The sequence below is a fragment of the Crassostrea angulata genome, chromosome 3 (assembly GCF_025612915.1).
Source record: "Crassostrea angulata isolate pt1a10 chromosome 3, ASM2561291v2, whole genome shotgun sequence".
NCBI lineage: Eukaryota > Metazoa > Mollusca > Bivalvia > Ostreida > Ostreidae > Magallana > Magallana angulata.
Genome location: NC_069113.1, coordinates 9353700 through 9381014, shown reverse-complemented (window position 1 = coordinate 9381014; position 27315 = coordinate 9353700). Strand labels below are relative to the sequence as shown.

The following is a 27315-nucleotide window of genomic DNA, read 5'->3' as shown; positions in this document are numbered from 1 at the left end:
TTCTGAGGTATATCTATTTTTGAAAGGAGACCAATTCTGCTGCTGGTGTTTACGGGTGTGGGTCTATAACTTTTTAAGATAATTGGTTTTTATGGAAAATTATATGATTTGATGTAATAGCCAAAAAAATAGGAACAAGCAGATATAAATTCATGACAATCTGAGGGTTTCAATATACAAGTTGATTTTACGAACCCCGAAACCAATTTTTATAAGAAAGCTACATGGTTGTAGCCAACTTTAAAATGTATTGATTTTAATAGGACAAAGAGACTGTATAAAGAAATAGGAAAAATTCGAAATAAAAATGATATGTTTGGATTTCTTGTTCACTAATAATTGCTTATGACCAAACAAAACTTTTAAGGTACACGTAGCTGAGAAGTTATTTCTTGACCACCTATCCTCCTTAAAACACAAATAGGTTAATGAAGAAAGTTTCACTCATAATTAATAATATTGAAGTTTAAGGAAAAACCCTATGTTTTAATGCAATTGGATTTGGCTCTGGTAGTTCTAAACTATTAAATTTGTCCAAGATACTATTGAACAACATAAGTGTAGTGTCAATAAAGGGTTTCTTGATTCTAAGGCGGATATTCGAATTCTGTTTGAAAAGAGTAGTTCATATAAATAATGAGATTATACTTTTAATTATAGTGTATCCACGGGAAATCTTACCTAATTCTTCTTTCTGATTACTCTCATGACACATGTACCACAGCCTTGTCACAGCTTGCATATTTCTTGCTCGATTTTTTTCATGTCGGTCAGTGAATATTTGAAAGGGTTTTTTTTTTCTTCATGTAAACTGGTCATTTGTATGACCAGTATTCTTGATGTATTCAGTCTTAAGCATGGGAGAAATTACTACATGTATAATGTATGCGTGTATGCTAGGTAAGCAACATTACTTTATATCTATACCTACACAGACCTTATTTTTTACTCTTTTTTTCTTACTAAAAACTCCATGAGTGTATTGTAAGCAACTATATGGTACCAAAAACTTGTTATCTTTAAATATTTGATTTAATAAATGTTGCATATATGATTATATACAGTCTCGCCTTTGACTTTTTTGTGTTTCCATTCCCGTTTGACACCGTTCTGGTATGTACAATGGCATAGCACATGACTGTACACAATGTTTATAGCAATTTTTGTCTTGGTTTATTTTTAAATTTGCTTAAAATCAGATTTAACATAGTCAGTTTTAAAAATAAAATATATTATTGTACAGGATATGCTTGGTCGGACACATACACGGGCATAGTCTTTCCGTCATATGACGGCCACAAACCAAACACCACTATCCTGGTAGATTCATCCGATACTGAAATCTCAACAATCCTTATAGGGAACAAATCTACAGAAAAACAAGGTGCTTTCAATATCAGTCTAACAGATGAATTTTCAAATTTACCAGGACGATTTCAGATAAAAGCGTCTAGGAATGCTAGCATAATCATGGAAACAGAGGATCAGAATTACTTTTATCAGACAAAACTGAAAAACACAGAGAACTTAGGAAACGAGTACATGCTGATATCAAACAGCAAGGCCAATTGTTTCATTTCGCCAATTCTGGAAAATAATGCAGACATTGATATAATAGTACCAAGTGATTTGCAAAACAAAATAATAATAAATGGTTCTCAAAGCATAAACTCGCCCTACAAGTTGCTTAAAGAAGCATTCATTCAGATCGAAAGCGAGGCAAGATTACATCACATGATGATCAATTCGAACAACGATCTAATTGTGTTTTGCAGAGACTCGTCTGTATTTCAGCTACTACCTCTGAGGTTTTGTGGTAAATATTTCGAGATATCATGTGAAAGTGTGAATGTTAATGGTGCCCTTTGTAATGTAAGTATCCACACAGTGAAAATGAAAAGTCAATTGATCTCCATAAACGGATTCAACTACACCGTGTTCGATATTTGGACCGTTTCCTTGAAGAGCGATATGCAAATAACAGTCCATGCTGAATTTGACATTTGTGTTTTATTCACAGAGCAGTTCGGAAATGGTCCAGTGGGTAAAGTTGTTAGAACGACGATGCTAAGTTCATTACCGAAGCAACCAAAATTCGATGTCACATCACCTGTTTTTACTTTGTCATACTTCAACTTCCAAAGATTACCTCAAACAAAGAATACAGATGGTATATCAGTAAATGGAAAACTAGAATCGCTTTTCACTGGCATTAGAAAATGGACGACGGTGATAAGAAAGAAGTCAGTCCCTTTGTCCTCATTCACACTGAATACAACCCTCCTGTCTGACACACCAAAATTTACCACTTCTTCTCGAGTTTCATCGTATCCAAACATATGCATCTATACCTGTACTGAATTTAATGGAACCTTTAATGCTTCCTTCCGGTCAAGTACAAGTCCAACAGAGGAATTAACATCGCGCCTAAAAGTCAACTTATCACAGTTGTCTTCCGTGACGAGACGGAAGTCTTGCGCCATTGACAACAGAACTTCAGCACAACAAATTGGTTACGTTGGAGCAGTCGCAATAATATTTACCCTGGGATCCATCATATTACTGGATGTAATAGATCTTTATCATAAATTTTGTCACAAATTGAAGAAAAGCACATTTACGCACACGCGATTAAAAAAACGACGGGCATTGAATAGAGACATAAAATTTACTTAATTACATGTATACATTGAAATGTATTTAATAATAAACATGTGATAAATAAATATAACTTAAACATTATCAAGTAGTTATAATAAAGGATATACTGAATGTATATTACTACTAAAGTATAACATTATAAATATAAATATATTGTTTCATCAGAAAATGTATCTCAAATGTGTTGAGCAAAAAAGTTGTCCTTGATGGCTCTACTTCTTCACTATATGTAACAACTAGTTCGATTCAACCCCCCCCCCCTCCCCCGGATCAGTACTAGGACCATTTCTATTTTTATCAAACATTAATGATATTATATACATGTGTAAGTAAGATAACACTCTCACGAACTAAAAATAGCCATTAGGGGAACAGACACACATGAGACATATACAGTCAGGTACATCCCTTATTGCTCACACGCTCGTGTTTTTGTTCTCTTTTGTTTGTACTTGTTTATTGTATAAAGGACCAATGTATGATTTGCTAAAAATTATAACCTTTCCATCTTAAACAAAACAATAGTTATGAAGGTGTTGACTCTCTTCCCATTTTTCTATGGCTGACGAAATCAAGTGATAGATTTATATTTAAAACAAGGCATTACGTAGGAAAATTAATATTTTTCCATCAGTTTGAATCTATTATCTTTGTTACGTGATCGAATTCATTATTGTTTTTCAAACATAAAGGTTAAAAAAAAACTTTTATTAGTAAACAAATACATCCGTTTTCTATGTCATTCAAAAATTGACGCAACACTAAATACACATGTGGTTTTCAGGGTGTCGCCAGGTTTGAATACGATAGGATCTGAAAAACTGAAATAAAAAAATGAGCACTTTAAAGTTGATAAATTGCAGGAATACATTGTTTTTGATTTTCTATACAATGCAGTTCTTACTTAAATAATGTAATATTGGACAGCCCGCAATATAAGTTAAATACATATTTTTATAGTCTAAATATCACATGTATTTGAATCTACCTGTATAACTTTGGTGAATCATAACTGTAATCGTGCTCGTTTGTAATGTATTCAAACATTAATGATATTATATACATGTGTAAGTAAGATAACACTCTCACGAACTAAAAATAGCCATTAGGGGAACAGACACACATGAGACATATACAGTCAGGTACATCCCTTATTGCTCACACGCTCGTGTTTTTGTTCTCTTTTGTTTGTACTTGTTTATTGTATAAAGGACCAATGTATGATTTGCTAAAAATTATAACCTTTCCATCTTAAACAAAACAATAGTTATGAAGGTGTTGACTCTCTTCCCATTTTTCTATGGCTGACGAAATCAAGTGATAGATTTATATTTAAAACAAGGCATTACGTAGGAAAATTAATATTTTTCCATCAGTTTGAATCTATTATCTTTGTTACGTGATCGAATTCATTATTGTTTTTCAAACATAAAGGTTAAAAAAAAACTTTTATTAGTAAACAAATACATCCGTTTTCTATGTCATTCAAAAATTGACGCAACACTAAATACACATGTGGTTTTCAGGGTGTCGCCAGGTTTGAATACGATAGGATCTGAAAAACTGAAATAAAAAAATGAGCACTTTAAAGTTGATAAATTGCAGGAATACATTGTTTTTGATTTTCTATACAATGCAGTTCTTACTTAAATAATGTAATATTGGACAGCCCGCAATATAAGTTAAATACATATTTTTATAGTCTAAATATCACATGTATTTGAATCTACCTGTATAACTTTGGTGAATCATAACTGTAATCGTGCTCGTTTGTAATGTATTCAAACATTAATGATATTATATACATGTGTAAGTAAGATAACACTCTCACGAACTAAAAATAGCCATTAGGGGAACAGACACACATGAGACATATACAGTCAGGTACATCCCTTATTGCTCACACGCTCGTGTTTTTGTTCTCTTTTGTTTGTACTTGTTTATTGTATAAAGGACCAATGTATGATTTGCTAAAAATTATAACCTTTCCATCTTAAACAAAACAATAGTTATGAAGGTGTTGACTCTCTTCCCATTTTTCTATGGCTGACGAAATCAAGTGATAGATTTATATTTAAAACAAGGCATTACGTAGGAAAATTAATATTTTTCCATCAGTTTGAATCTATTATCTTTGTTACGTGATCGAATTCATTATTGTTTTTCAAACATAAAGGTTAAAAAAAAACTTTTATTAGTAAACAAATACATCCGTTTTCTATGTCATTCAAAAATTGACGCAACATTATGGCGTGTATATAGCTTTAATGATGAAATGACAATGCATTTAATTTAGTACATCGCCGTTATAAGAAACAAAGCTTGCATAATAATTGATAGGTGCATGTGCACTATTACATTAGTACATCGACCTAAAGAAAACATCTGTATTATCACTCATTCGTGAACTAGTAATAATGGTCAATTCATTGTGCTCGCTTCTTTCTAATCAGAACATAATGGTTACAAAGAAGTACATAGTATAAAATAAGTACAAAAATAAAGATAATGTCAACTGAGAGCCATTGTTCGACGAATTGTCATCGTTTTTGTGTGATTCAAACCAAGCATCACATGATGACAATCCCAAATAAAATGTCTCCATCTCCGTCCTGTTCACTCTCTGATCGAGGCTGAAGAGTGCAGCGTTTTTAATCCAGCTTCCAACGTCCTCAGTGATGCATGGGTGTCTCTTTACTAACTTCACGATTGATTGACACTCACTTAAGCATCCTCTTAGCGGCTGACAGTTTTCTATCACCTGATTTTTCAGATGTCGCATTTCTTCCGTTAATGACAACAGAAAGTCCCAGTGTCGACAGGACTTGTATTCCTCTGAAGTAAATAATTGCACTTGGTCAATATCTTTAAATGAAACACAGAAAGGGGCTTGGATATTTTGCTTTGGGTAGTACGTCAAAAAACCAAGACACATCTCGTCGTTTGTTCCATCCCCATAAAAAACAGTTTTCTTTTTTCCTGTAGACTTAAATACACATGTGGTTTTCAGGGTGTCGCCAGGTTTGAATACGATAGGATCTGAAAAACTGAAATAAAAAAATGAGCACTTTAAAGTTGATAAATTGCAGGAATACATTGTTTTTTATTTTCTATACAATGCAGTTCTTACTTAAATAATGTAATATTGGACAGCCCGCAATATAAGTTAAATACATATTTTTATAGTCTAAATATCACATGTATTTGAATCTACCTGTATAACTTTGGTGAATCATAACTGTAATCGTGCTCGTTTGTAATGTATTCTGTTTCATCCTCTCCACGAAAGTGTTCAATCGTCATCTTTCTACCTGTCGTAATTATAAACAATGCATTGATAAAATCAAATTTGAATTCGTACTGGTTTGATTAACATTTTACTAAATTATCAGCATCTGAGTTTAGAACAATACAAACAACTATGCAAATGAATAACTCATGCAACCAGCAAGAAAATTTCTATCATTTACTTTATTTTATCATTTTTTTGTACATCTTTAACGCAGTAATTGTATTTTTAACTTTGACAGCATCTGGTAGCACCGATACAAATATACATATATATCAAAGTACTGAAAGTACTGATAGACAGAGGCATCATTTCGGAGGAAATTAAACTAATGAAATTTTTTAAGATTTTTTTTATTTAAGGAAAAACAGCGTGCATACCGCTTATTATGTTGAAATATTCGCGAAGCAGTTTGGTAATATGGCAATTTAAGGTCGCGAGGATATTTTTCAGGTTGACAAAAGAGTTAGGTAGATAATATTGAAATAATTAGTGTTGTTTTCTTATTTTAACCTTGTAAGCTTCTTATATTAATACTCAAAGGTGTTTATTCTTTACAAAAAAGGAAGAAGGAAATTATTTTGCATCACAAAACAACATGGGAAACTGTACATGTTATTAAATGCATAAAACTCGAACTTGAAAAATACAATGCAAACTATTTATGTTCACATTTCTTTTCTTGTGTATATTTAGTTTAAGTCTATATTATTTCCTGTGTATAGTGATTTGCAAGCTCAAGGTAGAAAACGCCATATCCTAGAAGTTTCCACACCTGTTCAAGACAAAAGATAACCTCTAAACCACAAACTACTTTGTCTAACTGTACAACAACCCCCCCCCCCCCCTCTCCTTTTCAATCTCATAGAAGGGATTTCTTGATTAATGAGTGTCGTCGATCTAGATATTCTCTTATTATGATCGTTATGAGAGAGAGAGAGAGAGAGAGAGAGAGAGAGAGAGTGCGCGTTTTAGTCATAATTTTACGTACATTCATTTGAAATATACTAATGTTATATATTCATAAAATTAGTATCCACAAAAGAATATAGTACAATGTGATTGAATCCAGCAAGCAGTTTCAGTCCGAGTCCACGTGTTACCCCTGTTAATCAAATCAACGTGCGAGGTGCACCATGTGTTCTTTCCAAGATACGGGAAAAAAGTTTCGTTCTAATAGTTTTCATTTCAAGTAAGGAGAACAGAAGTATACCTAACAATAAAGTATTCTACACTGTTTGTGATGTTTTGATTTCAAGTAAAGAGAAAGGAAGCATGCCTAACAATGAAGTATAGGTATTCTACACTGTTTGTGATGTTTGATTTCAAGTAAGGAGAACAGAAGTATACCTAACAATAAAGTATTCTACACTGTTTGTGATGTTTTGATTCCAAGTAAAGAGAAAGGAAGCATGCCTAACAATGAAGTATAGGTATTCTACACTGTTTGTGATGTTTGATTTCTAGCAAAGAGAAAAAAAGAATGTATAACAATGGAGTACATGTATTCTACACTGTTTGTGATGTTTGATTTCAAATAAAGAGAAAGGGAGCATACTTAACAATGAAGTATTATACACTGTGATGTTAAATTTGATATAAAGATTGATATACTGTGTTTGTGAAGTTTAATTCGTATACTTCTTTTTTTTTCAACAGAACTCTCTCTCTCTCTCTCTCTCTCTCTCTCTCTCTCTCTCTCTCTCTCTCTCTCTCTCTCTCTCTCTCTCTCGTTAAGACTATGGACACAATAAACACATGTACTTTATTTTGCTATTTATTTTGAATTTGCAGAGAACTCAAGTTCAGTTATATGGTACCGGTTTTAATGATTTATATCATGGCTATTGTTTGCATCATATAAAAGATATTTTGGTCAATTCTATCTATTTTTTTTTTCATGCGCGACACTCTTATCAGCTTGTAATTCCCAAATCACTTGCGGGGGGGGGGGGGGGGGGGCTGTAATGAGAGATATGTCTTCACGGGAAATTAATTGATGATATGCGAACGATATACGACAGAGACAAAGAAGCACACCATGTTTATTCATCGAATCTCATAATTATTCATTATTTCGTCCACCGCTAGATGGTGCTTAAGGAATACTCATTATTTGACGTCACAGGCAAGACAATCACAATATGCGCGACACTCTTATCAGCTTGTAATTCCCAAATCACTTGCGGGGGGGGGGGGGGCTGTAATGAGAGATATGTCTTCACGGGAAATTAATTGATGATATGCGAACGATATACGACAGAGACAAAGAAGCACACCATGTTTATTCATCGAATCTCATAATTATTCATTATTTCGTCCACCGCTAGATGGTGCTTAAGGAATACTCATTATTTGACGTCACAGGCAAGACAATCACAATATACGGAGGCTGATAAACAGCCTCCGTCTAATAAAAAGCCGATATTTAGAACATACAAGGCTAAAACTGGCTATTATCAGTCTATGAAAAGTTATGTCATTTTAATTTAAAAACAATAGAAACATTTATCAAAATGTGTGTGCGAAAAGTAATCTATTGTAATAGTCTAAAACATTGTAAATGTGAAAAAAAATTTGCCTTTTCCTAAGTAGGGGGGTTACCTATATATGAAACTGGTGCGTTTGATTTGGTAGAGAGGCAGCGGCGAAACCTTCGGGGCTTTTTTGGTAAGGAACTGATAAATGGTTAAGTCAACAACATACCTAAATAGTGCATATGATTGATAGCCCGAGTGATGTTAATGGGTCCATTCAAGGCAAGGTTATTACATCGACCAGTGACGTGTACTTCTTCTTGCTGCGGAGGAATCTCAAAAAAGTTCTGTCCAATGACTAAGACACCTGCATCAGCAATGCGTTTATTTGGAGTGTAATGTATCATTAATCCAGAACCGTCTACGTAGTCTGATCTCTTCAGAGGGTTGTTCCAATGAAACTGTATAAAAACAATCATAATCTTAATAGATTATCTAGTTTTTTCTTCTTCTTTTATACACATTGTGAACTCATACTTCAACGTATGCCCCTTTTTCTTTAACGGCGTGTTTTTCTAATTACATACTTGTAATATGCCGTAACTGTAGCCATGCTGACCCAGTCTGAATCCTATGTCTTTGTGTAGACATTCGCCTGTGGCCCCTACTGTCCACCCTCCGATGACGTCAAGACAATCACCAAGACTCATCCCACAATGCTGGGGCTCCGTTGTGGACATTGGTGCTTTAAGATGACCATAATGTTAAAAGCATTACCCTACACAGTCATGTGGACATTGTAATCAGTCTTTCTATTTTAAATTATGTTGGAATAATATTAATAATGAAAGGAAATTAACAATGATATATCAACTGAAGGTCTTATATTTTCATGATTAAATGCAAAAAGTAAAAATGTTTTGTGGGTCTTCTTTGTTTTGTATTCAATATCTTGCCCCTGGGAATATGTTGAAATTTAAAACAAAACTTCATCCTACGTTTTTTAGTGCATCCAAAAAGCAGAATGTGGTGCATGACGTGGATGTTGTCTATAATGGGTTCCGTAGCAATCATGTGGTAGTCGCCAGCTTGAGGAAATTCGAAAGCCATGCAATAATAGTTTGTCTCTTCCATGGGTACACGCGTTTTAGGAAATGTCAGCGTCATATTTTTTATATCTACAATGCGGAAACATGATTAATTTAAAATACTAAGTAATCTACAGTATAAGGTGAGAGAGAATTTGTATGAATGTTAAAAATAATTCTTTCTGTACTTGTATTAGGAACAGACCTGGGTCATCCCGAAGAGCCTGGCATTGAAAGGATTCCAAACTACAGTCTACCCAAGTGTTCTTCTCCAAGCAGATCGTAGCGTTCATTGGGTCGCAGACACCTAAGAATCGATTTGATTTTTTTTTAAAGCTAAAAACTCTACCCCTCTTTATTTACTTCGTCTTGAAAAAAAATGTCACCTCAAAGATATATGAAGGAAATACATTTGCCTCATCTTTAGATTTGGTTTCAATTGATATTTTTACATCATATAAATAGGCATTACCGATACAATATACATGTATGGTACAATATATGTATACTTATTTCACAGACATAAATAACAAACCTGGGTGGGTTATTCCTGTAATAAATTGTGGGATGTCCCCTTCTCTCCATACACAGTTTGGATCGCCCAGTTCTTCTCCATTCGATTTACCATCCCCATCGGAGTCCATTCTGCAGAGGGACTCGCTCCAAATCTTCATAAAGGTTGAGGAATAACAAAATATAAATCATTTCGTTTAAATTGTGTCTTTATTATAAACGATAACAACGTTAATATATCTTTTTACAGAGGTTCGCAGTTGTAACATTAAATTCCAGTGGATAAGTTATTCAGTGTATCATACATGTACATGTATAAGTAATCATCTTTTTATTTCGCTGATTAACAATTCTACAACTGCATGATCGTGTTAAAAACTTGTTGTTTTTTGAATTGATTTTCGAATTCATTTTAGTTTACCCCCACTATCATTAAGTTATGAGTCCGCACATCTACCCAAAATTCAAGACATTTCTTCCTAAATAAGTGAACGGTAAAAATACATGTAGTAAGATTTTAATTTAGGACTGATAATTTATAAGGTTTTAACATTTCATACCTTTCCAGACTTGAGAAAGTCGCGTCCAAACTGATTCCTCTCCCCTCCCCCGTCCTTATTCTTGTGTCCCACCCCCTTCCATAAGAAGTTCGGTTTGCAGGGATGTGGCACAAATTCTCCATTTGGGATTTTTTCCGCGAAAAATGAGAAACCATTTACCGTCGACAAGAAAACCAAAAAGCAAATTACACTGAAAAATAATAAGGTTTATCAGAATATGGTCTTAGTTCTCTAATCAATTTGTTAAAGATTTTAAATTGTTTGATAAGATTATTTCAGTCTGCGTATTAAAATAATTCACCATATACCTATTTGTATGTCACTTACCTAGTTTTCATTTCTATTATTGTCTCGAATATGATTTAACACTAATAATTTTTAGTTAATCCCTCTTTTTAAGTATTTCTTGTCATGTTGCAATCTTACGACATATCATTTGATTCTTACAGTGTAGTATTCTTTTTCCTGTTGATTTTGACATAAGGTGTATAGGCGCATGAGTTGTCAAATAAAGATGATTGGAGCAGAAGTAGTTCTGAAGGTCTTGATCACTGATCCGGTGAATCAAAACACCGTGACGTCTGATGCAAGGCATCGGTGACATTTAAAAATAAGTTTATGTATATCTAATAGCAAAACTCCCCTCAAAAGGTGTGACACTATTTATATATATCAGAGTGGGGGGGGGGGGGGTTAACAGTTTCCCCCCTCGTTGCTCAAAAACGAATGTCTAGATTTTCATTTCTTAATATGATTGTTTTAAAATTAAAAATTAAGCAGTATTTTAGCCACACAGGAGAAACTAAGAGCTAGAGGCACGTTTAAGTGAAAATGAACAATGTTGGAAGGTGTGGGATGCAATATTTATATTCTATTACATCACTATACCACAAAAATTCTTGATCCTGTTGAGCCTCCAAGCACAATCATGTACCAAGGAAGGACAGAAATAAAATAAATTACATACATTTAGGCCCAATTTAATTAAAGTTTAAGACATGATATGTATTGAACATACATTGTTTTCTTTATTTGATAACGTTTTACTGGTATTAAATATATTGATGTGACTGTTACAATACTGGCATATGTGTAAATCTTAAAGAATTTGTAATGATTTCATTGATTTGATGAATTCTATTTATAAAATGTCAAACAAAATGTTAAAGCTACAACCTTATGGTAATGTTTATTCATTTCGGTTGATCGTATTTATAACAATTTACTCGTTCTAAACCAATATTTGAAATACTCTTGTAAAATTAATGATAATCTAATACTGCCCTTAATGCTTATTAAAATAAATTGTGAATTCATTTTTGATACAAATTCGGACTTTCACGTACCATATTCCTGATGTTAATAAGGATGGTTTACTTAGCATGTGTTTTCCTTGCTGGAGTCGTTGGTTTGTAACACTTTATCTGTTGTTGGTTTTTTAATTTAGAAAATAGCATAACGTGGTCATTATGATTACCGAAAGTTTCATTTTCCGGTATCTATGTACTTACCAAGATTGATAATCTAGCATTTGTGGGTCTCTATTTTTTTTTATTTCTTTTTTAGATGACTGCATACCATACATGGTGGTATAACAGTCACAGTATATATTAAATTTTGTTTTAAAACTTTACATGACCGGTTGAGTCAGTGTCCGATCACGTGTTCATGTCTTCTGACTAACAGTAAAAAAAACGACGAGTTCTTATTATTATTGAGACTGCATATATTCTCACCGATTTAAATTTGATACATGTATTTTAAAAACGTTTATCAATGGTTTGCTTTTTGAGCTTTTCAAAAAGCTGCGGTTCAATTAAAACACGTTTATTCGCATTATTGCAATTTCCCTTTTTTACTACCATTAAATCGTAGCAGTCGTTCTTATGCACGGATGTAAATTTATACGCATTTCTTAGCACTCCATTTCTATGTGGAATAGTGGTACAATATAAAATGAAATGAATTTTATAAAGAAGTTTCATTATCCTTTATACAATCTTTCTGGACTTACGTGAAAAGAACTTCTCCTTTGTCAAGATTGATGTTGTTACGTGAAGTATTTTTTTAAGGAATAAGGAATCATTCTTTGAGTATTATGAGGTGATAATTTCAGCCGGGGCGTGTTCAAATCCAATAAAGCCCGAAGGGCTTTATGATAGATTTTGGCCAGATTAGGTGGGATTTGCTAATTTATATTTAAATATTTAATCGTACACTCGCTTAAAATTATATAAATATAAGTAATAAGGAATCATTGGAATATTATTAGGTGACAATTACGGCCGGGGTGTGATCAAATCCAATAAAGCTCGAAGGGCTTTATGATAGATTTGATCACGCCCCGACCAAAATTATCACCTCATAATACTAGTATTCAAAGAATGATTCCTTATTACTTATATTTATATAATTTTAAGCCATCGTAGATTGAATATTTAAATATAAGTTAGCAAATCCCACTGCGCCTCAATTTGGCTTCATTTGAAGTTATGGGTTATATAGTACAAAATCGATACGTGATGTTATCACAGGCAAAGACGCCGGAAAATGTAAATATTCTGTTTTATTTTTTTCAGACTAGAACAAGTTACAGTAAAACACGGTTATAAAGAACGCGATTATAATGAATTGACGCTTACAGTTAAGTCATATTCATTTTCATTTACATGTTGTGTACTTGACAGATATACCGAATTGCGTTTTAACGAAGCAAAATCGCCCATCCTTGGCTCTTCGTAATAAGCTTGTTTTACTGTACTACATGAGCGAGTTTCACATGTATAAGTTTATTCCTAAATTAACCTTATCATCTTTGTCGTCTTAAAATGACCTTTTTTGAATTTGAAGTGTAAGATAAGGGTAAATTTATCACAGAAGGAAACTTTTTCTTTGGTAATCGGTCATGTTATAACTGGTTTAATCTTACTTTAAAAAATAATTATATTATAATTAAATCAATGAGAAAGGGGTATGAATACCTTTTAAGCAATTTTTTTTATAAAGTGGTTTTTTTATTTTCAGAAGCAGCGCACTTTGCTTTTTTCCCATTCTACACAAGTACTGAGACGGATCGTTCCTATTCGAGTCATATCATTTTGAATGTGACGGTCAAGAACGAAACAGAATGGACTCTGAAAAATGGGTTAGGAGCAGAGATGGTTAAGGCTAACACATCTACGTATAAAGGACTCATTGTCTACCCGACCTACGGCTATTATCTTTCCTCGAATTTCGACCACAGCCTAGATGTGAGTATCACAACTTATGTCAAAACCAACACTTCGGAATACAGCAGTTTTTATCGCGTGCAACCACGGCCGATGTTAGGACAAAACTACACAATTAGTATGGTATCCGACAGCAGTAGTGAATATGAGTGTGCAATTCTTGCTCCAATCGACCAACAATTACATATAATCGTCACTCTGCCGCCAGATTTACTATACAAAGTACTGCTGTACGATGAAACGTTAAAAGAGACTCAAACCAACTATACTGTTCCTAAGGGTAAGGCTGTTAAACTTCAAAGTCGTTTTCCAATTAACGGGGTCATCATTATGTCTGAGACCGCAAAGTTTTCAGTATTTTGTGCTGAGAGAAATATGAGATATCAGCTTTTACCCAACCGTTACTGTGGAAAAAAATTCAATGCATTATGCCCAAACAATAACTACTTTTCTTACTGTAATGTTTCGCTAACTTCTGTAATAGATAATACTATACTATTTCGTACCAACTCAACTGGACAAAGAAGTCAAATGCTTTATAAAGGACATTTTATTTCATTTCGACTCGACCCAGGGATGGATATGGCGTTGAGAACTACAAATGAAGTATGCGTCCTGATATCAAAGTTTCGCGATCTCTTTGTGAATAACACAATTTTAAAAAGCCATGTGGAAATGATTTTCTCACAGGATAATCCTCCAACAAAACCTTCTGCACTGACCACTACACAAAAACTAGAACCAACCAAAGTTTCAACTTTAATGAACAAGAATAGCCAAACTATAACCACAGCAGGTGCGTTACATAGTTTTCCATTGCAATTTTCTTCTACATTATATTCAAGAGTCTTATCAAATAGAAAAACGTCAATTTTCAATGTTTACAAAACCTCACAACAAAATAATTTTAGTCAAAGTACAGGAAAACAATTAATATTCAAAACAATACCAGATTCAACAAAAGAAAAGAAATCAACTTCACTTGACCGAACAACTAATTTTGCGCATATATTTTTAAAATCTTCGCCTTTAACAAATCAGGCTACAGTCCTGAGTTCGCTATACCCGCTAACAACAACGAAGAAACTAAAACTGCTTAATTCAACAAGCAGAAAATCTTCCCTCCAAACAAAGGAAAATCAAATTTCGACCACCTCGTCCGTTATAGTTCCTATTTCCAAATTGCTAATGCAAGGCAATACCATATCAATGAAGGAAGGTTGCGTTTGTTCAGATACTGAATACTGCGCCGAATTCCGCCAGGACATCGTGTCCCAGGCGGAAGTGACATCCAAACTTAATCACCTACGGTCGACATTGTCTGTAAACAAGTCTTCTCTCACTTCCTTTGTCCGACAGAAAACTTGTGCCGTTGACGAGCGTACGTCGGCGAGAAATATAGGCTATGTCGGCGTGCTCGTAATCTTGATGTGTTCGATGTTAATCATCTCGTGTGATTTGATCACCTTATTTCAGTTAGTTAGAAAAGTTTAAAAGACGTTTCTGACTTTTACGAATATGTGAAAATAATTACTGGAACAAATGACGAAGATATCAACAAGGTCAGAGGAACAAGATTCTTATCAATGATGGTAGAGGTGAAATCTATGTGCCGCCATGTTTTAACATGTATATATGTTGTAACATTTACATGTATCTATTTCATGGAGTATGTACAAGAAATCGATAAAGTTGTATTTTGAAATAGTAAAAAAAATTGTTTCATTTTCAGAATAAACTCAAATTTGTAATTGCAGTGTTTGATTTTTCTGATCGTGATGGTACATAAGTTATGTAACGCGCTTTAGATACAAATGTAATATTGAAGAGCATAAGGCAAGAGGCCTATGTGCCACATCGCTCACCTGAAAAAAAAGTTCTTTTATCTAAATATATACTAAAATATTGAAAACTCACAAGATATTCTCTTATGTCTTAAGATTTGACAATGCAGAAAAACAGTATTAAAAATCGTGCCTACATTTTTTAACATTATAAGATGCATCAACTGAATAATCTTATTATCCTTGACCTCAATATTTGAAACTCTCTTGGGCCCCAGTATTTCCGGGGTCACAATATAAATTATCATAGATAACTATGCTTGCATCGCAGTTCTTGAAAAGAGGAGTTTTAAACGTTTTCTCTATATATTTCTGTGTTTGCATTAAACCCCCATTTGGCCTCAGCATTGGTCTACGGGTCATTATTTAAACAATTTATAATCTACATTATATGAGGATACGTGCATAGTAATCTTACAAATTGAAGCATCATTAAAGTTCTTGAGAAGAAGAGTTTTATAACATATTCCCTCTTAGGGCCCATTTGGTCCGGAGTCCGGGATTGATGGTTTTTACAAATTAGGATGTACACTATCTGAGGATTTTTTCATAGTACACTGTACATGCAATCTCATAAATTGTAGATCTTTATTTATTGCTAGTATGTTGAATCCTCCTTGGGGCTCTAGCATTAGTTCAGGGGTCATGGTATTAACAATATAGAACCTTCACTACACATTCAAGCGTTAGTATAAATATTGGAATTTTGGTGCAGTGGTTCTTAAAAAGAATTTTTTATACGCATGCCTTTTTTCACTGTTTCGTACTTCTCCGCATTTTTATAGGGCTTTCGCTTTTTCTCATAAGGTTTCTTTGTTCCAAATAAGCAAAACTTGGCCCATTTGGTCTAAGAGAAGAAATCAGAAATCTGAAAGAGTTTGCACAGGGACGAACGAACGCCGAATAACATATCAGAAAAGATCACGTGGACATTCAGGTGAGCTAAAATAGAAAGATGCAGCACACAACAAACCTTAGGCCTACATTTTACTGACGATATTGTTATAAAAATGTACTTACGACAAAATATTAAACAGAATTTTTTTTTAAAGGTTTAAAGTGCTGATTATTATTTATATCATAATAAAATGTTTAATGGTAACGCATTGTAAAAGACAACCTAAGGATGCATAGATGTCCCCCATGGTGAACATTTAGCACTGAACACTGCTGAAATGTAGTAATCTTTTAATCATTACATTTTGGTTCAAAATATAATAATTGTCAATTATACTATTTTTGAAGAAGGCCAACCAGGATATTTTATTTTAATTTCGTGAGACATTTTGCAGACAGTGACGAGTCACCTTGTAAAACTTTTTATTTCATTCATCATAATTCTTTAAACACTGGATAAATGTGCCGATCTGTCAATCTGCTCTAAGCAATCTCGCACACTTCCGGTAAGTTCGAACAATTTCCTGTCTGAATCGTTTATGGATAATGCTGTAAATAAAGGGGTTAGCTGCTGAGTTGATCATATAAGACCTTATCAAAAAGTTGTATGCCACCTCAATATGGTTTCCTTTGTTAACATCGATGAAGACCGTATGCGTTATTTTTAAAACTCTTGTTATCAAATGTGGCAGAAAGCCAATAATAAACACAATTGTGACGGAATAGAAGATCAGCGTTGAACCTTTCATTTGAATTCCCCTCTTGCCGATAGCAAACCCACACCGCTCAATGTTTACTTTTGATAAGCTACACTGGATTTTTTTAGACTCCGATGTGTTGTGCATGAATATTAACCCATCATGTACCGATCCTTTGCGGCGGTTATATAGTTTCATTCCTATTAGAGAATATAGAACTATCATTAATATCAAGGACAGTATGAACACAATATTGAGAATGAACAAATAGACCCTGGCTTCGATAGTCTCGTCACTGAAACTAGAGCATTCGTAACCCTTGTATGTAACATTGTCTTTCTGAACCGGCGAGGCTTTTAGACCTGCAAACATCACAATTGGCCATGAAAAGAATACACTTAATCCGACACAGATACAGCATGCTTTCTTGGCTCGACTCGGGGTGAATAGGATTTGAAACCTTCTCACACAGAGGTTCATGTATCTATCTATCGCGACAGCCACCAGGGTAAATCCAGCGGCCAAAACGATGGCGAACTCTACGAACCTCATTGATTTGCAGAACTCCCCTGACGTAAACAGAAACTGATTTCTGAGGTCGTATATTTCAAATGGCATCACAATAGCACAGTTCAGGAGATCGAATATGGCCAGAACGGAAATGAACACCCTTTTTGTTGTCGATTTACTTTTATAATACACGTAGAAGACGATGCTGTTCCCGATACCTCCAATGATAATTAATACAGAGACAAAACATATCACCGGTAATAACAATATGGCATTTTCGTCGTTTTTCTGATCCAACAGTTTTTCTACATCCAAATGAGATTGTTCGCTTTCGTTACTTGCAATAGTTGCATTCATCCTCACCGCTAATAATTGTTGCCGTAAATGTTAATTGCTTTTCTGTTTTTATGTTATCCACATTTGCTTCCTTATGGTGCATTTCCTTTACTTAGATAGAAAGATATCATACTCTCTAGTTTTCCTGTAAATTTCAGAATACCGTATCAGTCTCACATTTTTCAAAAACACAACATTTCAATGATGGTAAATGTTCTTTAGATCGAGTTTCTTGCTTCTACAAAGTTGATAAATACTGTCTATATCGCCTATACAAAGCCGAAGTTCACACCTGCGAAAGATAAATACATATCAATTAGAATACTTGCAGGAGCAACTGCAATTCAAGTCGGTAATTAGATTGGCGAACATCTCCTATCAAACATGTATCTATGTTTACGAAATACATACATATGCATGAAGGCGAATAAATCCCGAGCTTCTAAAAATTTCTTACCATCGGCTGGACCTGGTAAAATCGGATTACATTGTTTTGAATTTGGGACAGTACGGCCAGTGTTCAGAACACAAATAATGGCTAAATAATGAGGACTTATGAGATGAGGAGGCTTATTTACTTTTCATAAAATGACAGCCACTACACTAAAAAGGTCAACCCTGAAAATGTCATTGTTCCAATGGACTACCTCAGAGGTCTTTATCTAATGCTACAATGTAACAAGGGAGTGTTAATTCTCTTTTAATTGAAGGGGCCAGATTCAGATAAAGATAAAAAAATGGGGAAATATTTGACATATTTAATTACACGTATATATAATTATATATATCATAGTTAATATATAAGGAAACATATACTTGCAAATATGGTATGTTAAATTAGACCTGCATAAAGTTACCAATTATTTTACAAGTGGTACCTCCTTCCCTTTAGAATCGTATCTTGTTAAATGAGATGATTTATTTTCTTTCAATTTAATGTTTCAATCATCATTTAACAAACAGGTAAAAATAATATTTTAAAGTTTAAAGGGCAACATCTTTTATTCTGAATTTATTAAATTGAATTAAAGGTTCCAACAGGTTTATCAAATTAGGATAAAAATTCGTTCAATGATGCTTCATAAGAATGGATTTAGTCGATAGGGTTAAACGGGGTTTAACATTTCGTAAACATTCATTTTCTATGAAAAAAAGAAGGAAATAAATAATTAATCTTGTAGTGCTGTCTATTTTTGCAGAATTAAATATATCTAGGATCCCTTAGTCTCTCCAAAACCGGCATTTAACAAGCCCTTGACCTCCTCTTTCAAATGATGTCAAATTGAGTGTAGCTATGGGGATTACTTTCACAATGATTTAATATTGAATGACAAAAAATGCCTTCATTTTCTATTCCTTTAAACCCGTATAGCACGGGAAAAATATTCATGAAATCAATTATCAATACATATTTTTTTTAAAAGGTCTCGTTTTATCCAGCAATAAAATCTTGAAGATTCGAATATAAATTATTGTTGTTTTCTCTTTATGAGTAATCTGAATGCAAACTGTATGGTATATGATTGGCCTTAGGTAGCAAAGAACAGTTTCAGATAAAGTACCCGGTCAATATTTTTGTAAAATTGAGAGTTGCTGTACTTGAAGGCTTATGAGTGTCGCTAAAATTCATTAAATGATTTTTAATTATTATCATTAGTTAGAGGGATGTCTCTTGTTGAAATTGATATACAATATGTAGGCCTCATATGTTAGGTACACGACATTCAGAAGTACTAGTAAAATGCGAACCAGCGGCTATAACTGTTGTGTTGACTTTACACAGTAAAATTGCAAGTTACAGACGGGAGGTAAAATAACACGAAAAGTAGGTGGATGAGACATTGTAAACTATACACCGGTAAGTTTCTGACATGTGATAGTGCAACATGTACACAGTACAGAAGGTCAACCATTTGCAGGGAATTAGCTGGGGGATCATGAAAAATCATGAAAAATTAGCGAAATATGAAAAGGTTAAAAATTCATTAAAACCAGTATGTAGAACATTTTACAGGTTTTGCCTAGTAATTCCCTCCAGAAATTGGTGGTTGGCCTTATAAAGAGTGAGTTTTAAGGTATTTGTGCTGAATGAGAACTGAGAAAATTTTAGTTACAGAGTTCTGAAAACACACATCCCCTGGCTATGATGAACTGTATAAAAAACTGTCACATGCCACCTTAGGTCTAAGTCACAACTGGTCGTACCTGCTTCCATAAAGGTGGTCTACGGGCGGATTTTAATGAAAATCTTGCGAAACACTCAAGTGCATCTTATGATTTTGGAAGGGCGTACGCTTCTCGTAAATACGCACGGTGGATGTTGGGCATGTTGCAACCACTATTGAAATAAAACCACTATTGAAATAAATTATTTCAATAGTGGTTGGGAACGCATTTCATTAGAAAAATCACTTTACGACCACTATTGAAATAAAACCACTATTGAAATAAATTATTTCAATACTGGTTGGGAATGTATTTCATCTGAAGAATCACTTTACAACCACTATTGAAATACAACCACTATTAAAAAAAATATTTAAATAGTATTCCGGGATGTATTCCATTTTGAAAATCAATTTACAGACACTGTTGAAGTACAAGTACAATTAAAATAATATTTTCAATTGTAGCTTAGAATGAATTTCTTCTTTGAAAATTTACATTTTTTTCTTTACATTTCTCTTTCTACAAACATATCATGCCCTATGATATTGTATATTATTTGCAAAATTGTGAACATCTTGTAAATTGCCAGAGCTTCTATTCAAACCCCCTGTATATTGAATAATTATTTATTGATAAATATTATTATAAATATCACTATTAATATAAATTATTTCAATAGGGGTTGGGGGTTACTTCACTACGACCACTATTGAAATATATTATTTCAATAGTGGTTAAGGATGCGATTCATTTCAACCACTATTGAAATAATTTATTTCAATAGTGGTTGGGGATACCTTTCATTTCAACCACTATTGAAATAAAGTATTTCAAAAGTGGTTGAATATGCATTTCAGTTTCATGTCTATTATTATGTCTGTTTGTAACACTTTCCTTTCTGCTAGGGGAGTTTCTTAAGAAAAGAAGTATGCCTTATGAGATGATGAATTCTTTTTTGATTATGATGTTCTTTGACTACCTCTATATGGTCGTGTTTCCCATACCACCTGTCATCTGGAACCGAAAGTGTTATGCACAGTCGGAATAATAGACATTAAAATTACATGCATCCTTACCACTATTGAAATATTTTCTTTCAATAATGGATGTAATGAACCGCATCCTTAACCACTATTGAAATAAATTATTTCAATAGTGGAAATGCATACCTAACCACTATTGAAATAAATTATTTCAATAGTGGTTATAATGAGGCGCATACCAAACCACAATTGAAATAATTTGTTTAATTCAATATTGGTCATAATGAAGTACATCCCCAACCACTATTGAAATCATTTATCTCAATAGTGATATTCATTATAACATATACATGTATCTATAATGATATATAAGCTAAAAATTATTTTTAAATATGCAGGGATTTTGAATAGAAGTTCTGGCGATTTACAACGTTGTCTTCTAGTACAAATAATTTTCTTAAAACATGATATATGTTTAGAAAGGTAAAGAAAAAATATGAAAACAATTCTATATGTTAATCTGCGAGGATTGGTTATTTCTGCAAAACAGTGAAAATCCTAAAACAAGTACATTTATTTCATAGTTTTGTTTATTATTACCATAAAATATGCAAGTCTTTAGTAACTTAATTGTGTATTTGAAATTGTCTTTTTTTCCCAAATGTGTTATAATAGTGATTACATGGTTATATTTATAAAAAAAAATTCATTCCCATCTACGATTGAAAAAATAAATTGAATTGTAGTTGAATTTTAATGGTGTCTGTAAAGTAGCTCTTATAATGAAATACATCCCTAACTTCTTTTCAAATCATTACTTCAATAGTAGTTGTATTTCAATAGTGGTTGCAAAGTGATTCTTCTAATGAAATACGTCCCCAACCACTATTAAAATATTTTACAATGTATTTCAATAGTGGTTTTATTTCAATAGTGGTTGCAATGTGATTTTTCTAATGAAATACATTCCCAATCACTATTGAAATACTTTATTTCAATAGTGGTTTTATTTCAATAGTGGTTGCAACACAACAATCACCACGGTTTCCTCACGAGATCTGAAAATGGACACTGCTCTTGCGCTTCACTCAAAAAACCCGTAATTTGACTTGGACGGATTACGCAAGGAGATCTCACTTGTCCCTTGCGTTACACGTACGTTGACTACAAGTCGCTTGTGCATACCATCAACATGCGTGTCTTAATTGAACGCACAGTATACGTACGTCATGCGTACACCAATTGCTCGTGGTCGACCTTAAACAAGAGATGTTTGTAAAACACTTATGCCCCCCTCCCTTGGAAACATCCACAAAGGAAATAAACGTAAACTGCAAATAACGAATTTTTTTTAAGTCCAAGGGGTATAACTCTGTCGAAAATTGCACTATCATACCCAATATCAAACTTGACCTAGATATCATCATAATAAACCTGTATACCAAATTTCATTCCAATATGTTCATCCTCTGCGAAGAAAATGAGCGAAAACTGCAAATAACTGGAATTTGTCTACGTCCAAGGGCCATAACTCTGTCGAAAATTGCTCGATCGTACCCAATATCGAACTTGACCTAGATATTATCATGATAAACCTGTTTACCAAATTTCATTTCAATATGTTCATCCTCTGCAGAAAAAATGAACGGAAACTGTTGGTGGAGCGACCGACAGACCGACCGACCGACCGACCGATCGACAGACAGCAGCAAAGCAATCTACCCTCCCTTCTTCGAAGGGGGGCATAAAAATGATTATGTAAGAAAAAATCACCATAAGATAAGAGAATCGACAGTTTTACCATTCATCAAAATCATATCAAAGATTGTAGTATCCCTCTTCTTAAAACCGAGATCAAACAAACAAATACGTTCTTTTTTATACAAGAAAGGAAGGCAACGAAAAAGAACAGGACAAGAAGGAACTGGATATTGAAGTAGATTTTGGGTGTCATAATAGTGTTTCACAGGTTTAAAACATGGCTGAAGCAAAATAATTTACGAATTCCCCTTTGAGTTAAGGGCGTTTCCATTCGGGTCAGGAGCTGATTTTTTTATGAGATAAAAACAATGTGTAAGATGTCTGACTATCCAGGTTTTGTAACAATGCGAGGTCATTTGAATTTTTTACACGTGTTGTTTCCGGAGAGGTGTGAAAAGGTCCGGGCTTGATTTTCGTAAACAAAGTATCAACCCTTGCTGGATGCACGTCTGTTTTTTGCCACTAGATTGTAAATGAAGTGTTGTTTAAGAACAAGAAGATTTTCCCAAAAAGTTCGTTTTGAATTTCTAATCTGCATCTAAAGTTGCGCAATTTTGGTTAGAATATATATATATATATATATATATATATATATATATATATATATATATATATATATATATATATATATATATATATTAAAATTAAATACAGTAGCGACACCTGAAGAAAAAAGGCAAAATATTTCCCGATCACTCTGACTTGCAAGCGTTCTAGGATAGAAGCTTACATTTTGTATTGATTTTTTAGACATTCCTGTAAAAGAAAATAATCAGAAACGATTATAAGTATCTCAACAAATAAAACAAATCATTTTTATAATAATTACGCGAACCAATTAATTAACACTGATTAATTCGGTAACTTCTAAAGTGTGTGCTAAAGTACATAAGCTCACAGCCGTAAAATTTTAATTTGCATGAAAATATATCGAAACACCAACTGGGTTTATAGATGGTCTCTTTCATTCAGAATTAGAACGACTTGACTTAAAACAGCTACATGTATTATCTCTGGACTTTGCAGTGTGGTTAAACTTCCCCGTGTAAATTCGTATCATATTATACAAGTATGCTGTTTGTGCTTGCACTTCCTTCCTCTTGAATATGCACGAGCCTTGTGTGGTAAATAACTAAGTCGTGATTGCGTGTTGTTGTGATACAACAGAGCATACCAACGATAAACAATGTACATGTTCACTGTTCTTCGTGTACGTGAAATGTGGTGATAACAAACCGCGTTCAAAATCAAAAGTTCAAACAAAAAATACAAAACAGGAGCAGAGCAAACACGGACCTGCACAAAAGTTAGAGCTTGGATCCGGTTCTATGGAGGAGTGATCGAGCGTCCTCTGCTGGACGGTCACACCCGCCGTGTGCTCTTTGTCGTCATCGGGAAAACGGAAAAATCCGTAGACAATTTGGTGATTAATAATGGCCTAACAATAAGTCAGTCAGTATTCGAACTAGCGGAAGATTATTTTTGCTGTATCAAAAGGCATACAGTTAACATTATGGTAATTGTCTACTATCCCAATGAGATACAATATGCATGCATTCTGGTCTACATGTATCAAATAGTAATGCCGATATAAAAGATATAGAATATACAGTTTACATTTTAATTAAGATATACCATTCCATTGAGATCAAATCCATGTTCACTGACCTACATGTACATTCATAACAAGTTCGTGTTCATATAAAGAACATTCCGGAACAGCATACATGAACGATGGCGACTTACATAAAAAGATCGTGCTGAGATATAAATACTTAACTACTTTTTTCAATTGCACATTAAACTTATAATTGCTGAATGAAACACGGAAGTAAATGTCGAATATTGTTTAATAAATTTCTAGCATTTCTACATCATTTGATTGGATGGTTTTTATGGACCACTTTGTTTATATCATACGTACATTCTCTTACTTATGTCCTTTATTTTATAACACCACTTCTTGACTTTGTATTTTGGAGAGGGTTTATATAGGCTTTGCCTGTTGCCTGATCCATTTGATTACTCAATTAAATATATTTAAATTTAAATTACTTATGTCCTTTCCGATATATTTCATTTTATCAAATAAAATATACAACATGACTACTTTTAGTCATGTTGTATATTTTATTCGATAAAATGAAATTTAGTCATGTTGTAAATTTTATTTGATAAAATGAAATATATCGGAAAGGACACTTACAATAAGTTCGTATGCATAAAATATATCTTATTATCCGAAAAATAAGATGATTTCTTGGGACATGTAACATTTTTTAAAAATTTAAACCCTTTATATTAGTTTACTATGTCAGATGGTCGTTTTTGCAGCATTTTCATTAACATTTACAAATTTGGTTTTAGTACAAAATTTTGTACTGATCTAATCACAATAACACCCTGCCATAGCAAACATACAATGAATAGCACAATGATTAAATAAATGTGAAACGTAGAAAAATTGAAATGAAAAATATTACCTTACAAACGCTGTCTCTTCTGCTATGCATTTGTTTTCTCTTCATTTTTAACCCAAGAGCAGTTTCTCCCATAAACCGGAAGTCACAACTTCAGGACGTGACTTTGTGCACAATGGGGCCTCAATTAGCGATAGAGTTCAAGTGATGAAGATGTCATTAGAAATATTAAGAGATGTATCGATTCACGATCAGTCACCGTACAAACTCATAAAATCATAAAACAAAGGCGATTCCATTAATGATGAGTGTTCATTCAGTGATATATCAGTCAATTGCTGATGAAATATTTTGGGAAGTTTTCATCCAACAAATATACGAGTAAAAGCGAGTTTAAAATGACATCATAATATCTGGCTTGACGTTGATCTATGTTCCACCATCGGCGTTATAATCGGACGTTCAGTATGAACATTTCTGTCTATCATACAACTTGCATTTATCCCAAATCATTTGCATTTTTGTTTTTCATCTCGCCATCTTGTATAGTTTAAATTAGTTTTATCTTATTAAAACATTATGTACGAATGTTACCTATACCCATACAATTATGGGTAAATTTGTACGACTTTTGTTAAAGAAGGATAAAAATAGTACATTATCAAAGTAAAAGAATAAGCCTAAAGTATTAGCTCTTCTTGATATAACTATAGTTGGATTGAATAACTAACTTCTGTTTTTTGTCCAATTAATGTTCGACACTAATATAAAAGTAAATGTATACATTATTAATTATATGCATTTTTAAATTCAGATTCCGTTCGAACATGTAAAATTGTATGTGTATTTGCTTACGGAGATACAATGTACACTGCATATTCAATTTAATCGCTTTGCTTTGTAAATAAAGAACCACAAGTAATTTTAGTTTTAATTTTATTCAACTTGAATTGATAGCATCTTAATAATAAATCACACCATACATTATATTATGGCGCACTCAGTTCAAATTGAGACATATTTGTATAAAATCGTTTTACAGATTCATTGTCCAAATACCAACATATTCCGTCACCAAACTCTTTTGTAGTTGCCTTGAGAACCGTTTGAGACCCACTCGTTGATGTTATCTCTATGTAGGTAACAAAACCACCAGACTCCATTATAATGTCAACAAACTTGCCGCCGTACTCTTTCCAAATAGCTACAATAGCAAAAGAAAAATGCAAAAATTCAAAGTAATAAATGCTCTATGATTTATTGGATTACTCAGAATCCTTTCTTTTTTATTCGTTAGTAATTATTATTGTTGTATTTTCTTTGTGTGTGCTAGCTTTTTGCACATTCATACGTTTGATCTTTGAAACAACTATAATTTGCAGTTTCTAAGTGTATTTTTATAAGTAGACTTTTCCATTTAAAGATAAGCGGTGAATTTGTACACTCAAAATGCTAGACATCTGATATACCGGTAATTATGATGTTTGCATTCGTAAATTAAAAAAAAATTAGTTTTTTCTGATATGCTTTAAATTTGAAATATTGTACAATGTAGTTTATACCCACCTAAAACTCCGTTCAAGTTGGTTCGTGTTTTTGAAAAAGTTGCTAAGAACTGTAAGCCAAGAGGGGTGTTTTTAACAGCCACTGAAGTTGTGCCAAGGCGTTTCTGGTAAACAGGTGCTTTAGTAACATCAGTAGGGTCGGCATCAATTGACGTACTCTGTTCATCAAAAACAGTGACTCTCTCAATCATGTTTGTTCCAAATCGGCCATGCAGGGAATAACCTATGATAAAATTAAAAAAAAAACCATATACAGCAGAACTAAATCACTATTTTTGCATTGAGTGGTGCAAACTTTTAAGTAGGATATACAT

The 27315-nt window shown here is 33.3% G+C and overlaps 5 protein-coding genes across 12 annotated transcripts in view; 2 read left to right on the top strand and 3 right to left on the bottom strand.

The window, feature by feature from the left end:
* Nucleotides 1–296: 296 nt before the first annotated feature.
* LOC128177771 (uncharacterized) lies at nt 297–3392 on the top strand. The gene is made up of 2 exons (XM_052844618.1): nt 297–900; nt 1244–3392. Exons 1-2 carry the CDS (start codon nt 840–842, stop codon nt 2674–2676), a joined length of 1494 nt encoding a protein of 497 aa, XP_052700578.1. The 5' UTR covers nt 297–839; the 3' UTR covers nt 2677–3392.
* Nucleotides 3393–4509: 1117 nt separating this feature from the next.
* Nucleotides 4510–11069, bottom strand: LOC128177156 (DBH-like monooxygenase protein 1). The gene is made up of 9 exons (XM_052843737.1): nt 10916–11069; nt 10589–10778; nt 10051–10183; nt 9721–9822; nt 9426–9605; nt 9015–9172; nt 8657–8888; nt 5876–5972; nt 4510–5708 (listed from the first exon to the last, which is right to left on the bottom strand). Exons 1-9 carry the CDS (start codon nt 10924–10926, stop codon nt 5111–5113), a joined length of 1701 nt encoding a protein of 566 aa, XP_052699697.1. The 5' UTR covers nt 10927–11069; the 3' UTR covers nt 4510–5110.
* Nucleotides 11070–11355: 286 nt separating this feature from the next.
* Nucleotides 11356–16840, top strand: LOC128178702 (uncharacterized). Of its 2 annotated transcripts, none has more exons than XM_052845991.1 (2): nt 11356–11996; nt 13613–16840. In XM_052845991.1, the coding sequence occupies exons 1-2, from the start codon at nt 11945–11947 to the stop codon at nt 15310–15312; spliced, it is 1752 nt and encodes a 583-aa protein (XP_052701951.1). In that variant the 5' UTR covers nt 11356–11944; the 3' UTR covers nt 15313–16840. The 2 variants fall into 2 exon arrangements, with proteins under 2 accessions (XP_052701951.1, XP_052701952.1); XM_052845992.1 differs by lacking the exon at nt 11356–11996 and adding an exon at nt 13022–13231.
* A 128-nt stretch (nt 16841–16968) lies between these two features.
* Nucleotides 16969–25644, bottom strand: LOC128178703 (cholecystokinin receptor-like). Of its 2 annotated transcripts, none has more exons than XM_052845993.1 (2): nt 25500–25644; nt 16969–18395 (listed from the first exon to the last, which is right to left on the bottom strand). In XM_052845993.1, the coding sequence occupies exon 2, from the start codon at nt 18122–18124 to the stop codon at nt 17033–17035; it is 1092 nt and encodes a 363-aa protein (XP_052701953.1). In that variant the 5' UTR covers nt 18125–18395; nt 25500–25644; the 3' UTR covers nt 16969–17032. The 2 variants fall into 2 exon arrangements, with proteins under 2 accessions (XP_052701953.1, XP_052701954.1); XM_052845994.1 differs by lacking the exon at nt 25500–25644 and adding an exon at nt 18515–18573.
* A 720-nt stretch (nt 25645–26364) lies between these two features.
* The window catches only part of LOC128177772 (inter-alpha-trypsin inhibitor heavy chain H3-like), a 29191-nt gene continuing 28240 nt past the window's right edge, over nt 26365–27315 (bottom strand). For all 6 annotated transcript variants that reach the window (XM_052844619.1, XM_052844620.1, XM_052844622.1 and 3 more), the window contains 2 exons: nt 27003–27224; nt 26365–26640 (listed from right to left, as the gene is read on the bottom strand). In XM_052844619.1, the coding sequence (XP_052700579.1) occupies nt 26426–26640; nt 27003–27224 (437 nt within the window). In that variant the 3' untranslated portion in view covers nt 26365–26425. The remainder of the gene's footprint in view (nt 26641–27002; nt 27225–27315) is intronic.

Bases quoted from the DNA above. Each gene is read 5' to 3' on its own strand.
- LOC128178702 (XM_052845991.1), top strand. From the start codon at position 11,945: ATGTTAATAAGGATGGTTTACTTAGCATGTGTTTTCCTTGCTGGAGTC. The intron at 11,997-13,612 runs GTTTGTAACACT...TTTTATTTTCAG, and splicing joins TTTCCTTGCTGGAGTCGTTG to AAGCAGCGCACTTTGCTTTT.
- LOC128178703 (XM_052845993.1), bottom strand. From the start codon at position 18,124: ATGAATGCAACTATTGCAAGTAACGAAAGCGAACAATCTCATTTGGAT.
- LOC128177771 (XM_052844618.1), top strand. From the start codon at position 840: ATGTATTCAGTCTTAAGCATGGGAGAAATTACTACATGTATAATGTAT. The intron at 901-1,243 runs GTAAGCAACATT...ATTATTGTACAG, and splicing joins AATGTATGCGTGTATGCTAG to GATATGCTTGGTCGGACACA.
- LOC128177156 (XM_052843737.1), bottom strand. The intron at 10,184-10,588 runs GTATGAAATGTT...ACCTTTATGAAG, and splicing joins ACTTTCTCAAGTCTGGAAAG to ATTTGGAGCGAGTCCCTCTG. The intron at 5,973-8,656 runs GTATGTTGTTGA...TAATTACGACAG, and splicing joins CAATCATATGCACTATTTAG to GTAGAAAGATGACGATTGAA.